General features: G+C 43.6%; 1 protein-coding gene across 1 annotated transcript in view; it reads left to right on the top strand.

Moving 5' to 3' along the window:
- The first annotated feature begins 422 nt into the window (after nt 1-422).
- The window catches only part of ERMP1 (endoplasmic reticulum metallopeptidase 1), a 21218-nt gene continuing 18735 nt past the window's right edge, over nt 423-2905 (top strand). Inside the window, exons 1-2 of the mRNA XM_010000652.1 lie at nt 423-459; nt 2273-2330. Of these exons, the coding sequence (XP_009998954.1) occupies nt 423-459; nt 2273-2330 (95 nt within the window). The remainder of the gene's footprint in view (nt 460-2272; nt 2331-2905) is intronic.

Here is a 2905-nt window from a genome sequence, read left to right as displayed (position 1 = left end):
TGGATGCTCCTGCCTGTCAGAAGCTATGGAACACTGAGGGGAGAGTTGCAACACATTGCAGTGACAGAAACAGATCCCCAAGGCAGCTGGAAATAACTGACACTGCAAAAGTGTAACAACATGCTTATGTTAAATCAAAACAAACATCTCTGCCTCCCTGTGGGGCAGCCATTATTTTACCTTTGTATTTGGCACTGGTGTAGGTGCTGGAATACTGCTTCTCCTTGTGGTTCAGCAATGCAGGGAAGTTACTGACAAACTGGAAATCACCGGAGGACAGCTAGGAGGAGGATGGATGGGCTGTAAAAGTAACTGCCTATAAATCTCAGGCTTAAAAATTACTGAAAAAGGTCTAAATAGTGATGTATGACCTTGTAACAATGGGAATTTCAGTTTACCAGTGTAGGATATAATAGGATCCAATGGATGAAAAACTGAAGCTAGGAAATTGTACAAGAGGTAAGTCCCATTCAAATGATATTTATGACTGTCTATGGGAAAAAAATTACCAATTTTGAGGGATGCTTCATCATTGTTTATGTTTAGTAAAAAATAAATGCTTTTCTGAAGACAGTTCTCTTACCCTAAACAAGGTGGCCTTACTTATAAAACCTTCATAGCTGTATTTGTTTTTTAAGCAAGAATGTTATCTGCCATCAATTAACTCAGGTTTGCCAAGTTAAAAAAGCAGGCCCATGGTCCCTGTGGATGAGAGCCTGAATTTTTACTTTTTCTGCTTAAAATATAGTTTATAAATATAATTCATGCTCAATGAACAAGGGATTTCCCTCTGTTGTGAGCTGACAAGCGGAGGCAGCACAGATTGGAAGATACTATGTTAATTATCAGCCTTCTTGACATAAAGTCAAACTGAACCTAGGCCAAATCATTTGCTTGGAAATTAGATTGAGTTATCTCAAATTGGCCATTCCAGACTAGCAGGGCAATAAAGGGCACTGTATTTGTTGATGTATTTGACCTTGACATTTCAGTCATATCAAGACGTGCATGCACTTAACTTCCAGCTTAATTCACATCACACAGTGCCTTCCCAACAGCTGTGCTCAGAGCAGATCATAAAAGGGCTGTCAGCATTCCAAACATCAGAAGTCTTTCTGATCTAAAGCAGCAAATTACTCCTGAATTTTCAATTCACAGTATATTAAAAAATTGTTTTGACACAATTGTGCTGGTTTTTAATGTTCAAATGTAGCCCAAAGACTGAAAGGGAAAAAAAAAAGAAAAAAAAGAAAAAAGGATGAGATTATTTTACAGATCTAATCCTCAAGTAAGCATAAAGAGAAAATGAATGTCGTGTAGTTCCCATTTTCTCAAACTGTGTGTTGCTCCCCAGATCAAGAATGCAAGGCCTGTCCTGACATTACTGAAGTGAAATGCAGCAAAATGCTTTCCTGGAGAGGAACTGCCCTTGCATGAAGCTGCTTGGGTAGGTTTTTCAGGATGGTAGCCTCCAGTACTTCAGCACTCATACACAAAATCAAAATAAAAGCTTGAAGTCCATACTTGATTCCTTGTTTAACTTCTTTATACAGCTTCAACAACTACTTAGGAAATTCAAAGGAGAATGCAGATCTACACTGAACATCCAGCCTCATCTTTCTGTAAAACTACATTTTCTTCTGCATATTAATATTAATAATACATACAGGTTATTAATATGACATTTTCAAAGGGTAGCTTCAATTCAGTCACATCTGGGGGGTGATTACATTTAATTAGCTTTGGTTATTTGTGTTGCAAGCCTCATCGAACCCTTCTATCTTTAAGAAAACATTCACATTTGAATTTGGAAAACCAAATCTGGGGATATGCTGGTCTGTTTGGGAAGAGGTAACACAGGTAAGTGAAACAAAAGCAGCAGGAAGGAAGAAAAATTGAACAAAATGGAGTAAAAAAAACCTGCCAGCCTAGAAACTGTGTCAATGAGTCTTAAATGTAGTAGCATGATCTGGAATTTTACATCATAAACTGCAAGCATTAATCCTGGGGTACTGAGGGTGCAGTGAAGCAAGTGAGAAAACTCACTAAGCCAGCACCTGGAGATTCCCTGAAGCACCTGCCGTGCAGAGCACAGGCATCACACCGCCGCTCCCAGCCCTCTCATCCCCAAGGGTGTTGCAACTGCTGGAAAACTGCCACGGGGCAACAAAGAGGCAGGGCAGAGAGCTGCCATGTCAGTGCTCACCCGCAACACTGGCTGCACTGAAACAGCCAGGTATCCGGATTGGGCTGTTGCACGTTCTGATTCCAGATGATGTCCCAGGGCACAGGGACCAGGCATCTTCCAGGACGTCTCCAGGAGGGTCCAGGTGGGTGCACTGCAAAGCCGTGTGACACAGACAGGGAAACCCAACAGCTCCTGGCCCCTGCCCTGCCCCGGCCCCGGGCCCCCCGCGCCCCATTAACACCCGCACCCAACACTAAGGGGCAGGACACGTGCGAGGGCACGAGGATTCGCGCCCGTGGCTGAGGGCCCTGGGCAGCCTGTCCCAGTGCTCTGTCACTCTTACAGTAAAAAAGGTTTTTCTGATGTTTATGTGGAACCTCCTATGCTCCCATTTGCACCCATTACCCCTTGTCCTGTCACTGGTCATCACTGAGAAAAGCCTAACTCCATCTCCCTGACACTCACCCCTTACATATTTGTAAACATTGATGAGGTCACCCCTCAGTCTCCTTTTCTCCAAGCTAAAGAGACCCAGCTCCCTCAGCCTTTCCTCATAAGGGAGATGTTCCACTCCCTTCAACATCTCTGTGGCTCTGCGCTGGACTCTTTCAAGCAGTTCCCTGTCCTTCTTGAACTGAGGGGCCCAGAACTGGACACAATACTCCAGATGTGGCCTCACCAATGCAGAATAGAGGGGGAGGAGAACCTCTCTTGACC

The sequence above is a fragment of the Chaetura pelagica genome, unplaced genomic scaffold (assembly GCF_000747805.2).
Source record: "Chaetura pelagica isolate M959 unplaced genomic scaffold, ChaPel_1.0 scaffold596, whole genome shotgun sequence".
Classification (NCBI taxonomy): Eukaryota; Metazoa; Chordata; class Aves; order Apodiformes; family Apodidae; genus Chaetura; species Chaetura pelagica.
This window is presented reverse-complemented; position numbering and strand designations above follow the sequence as displayed.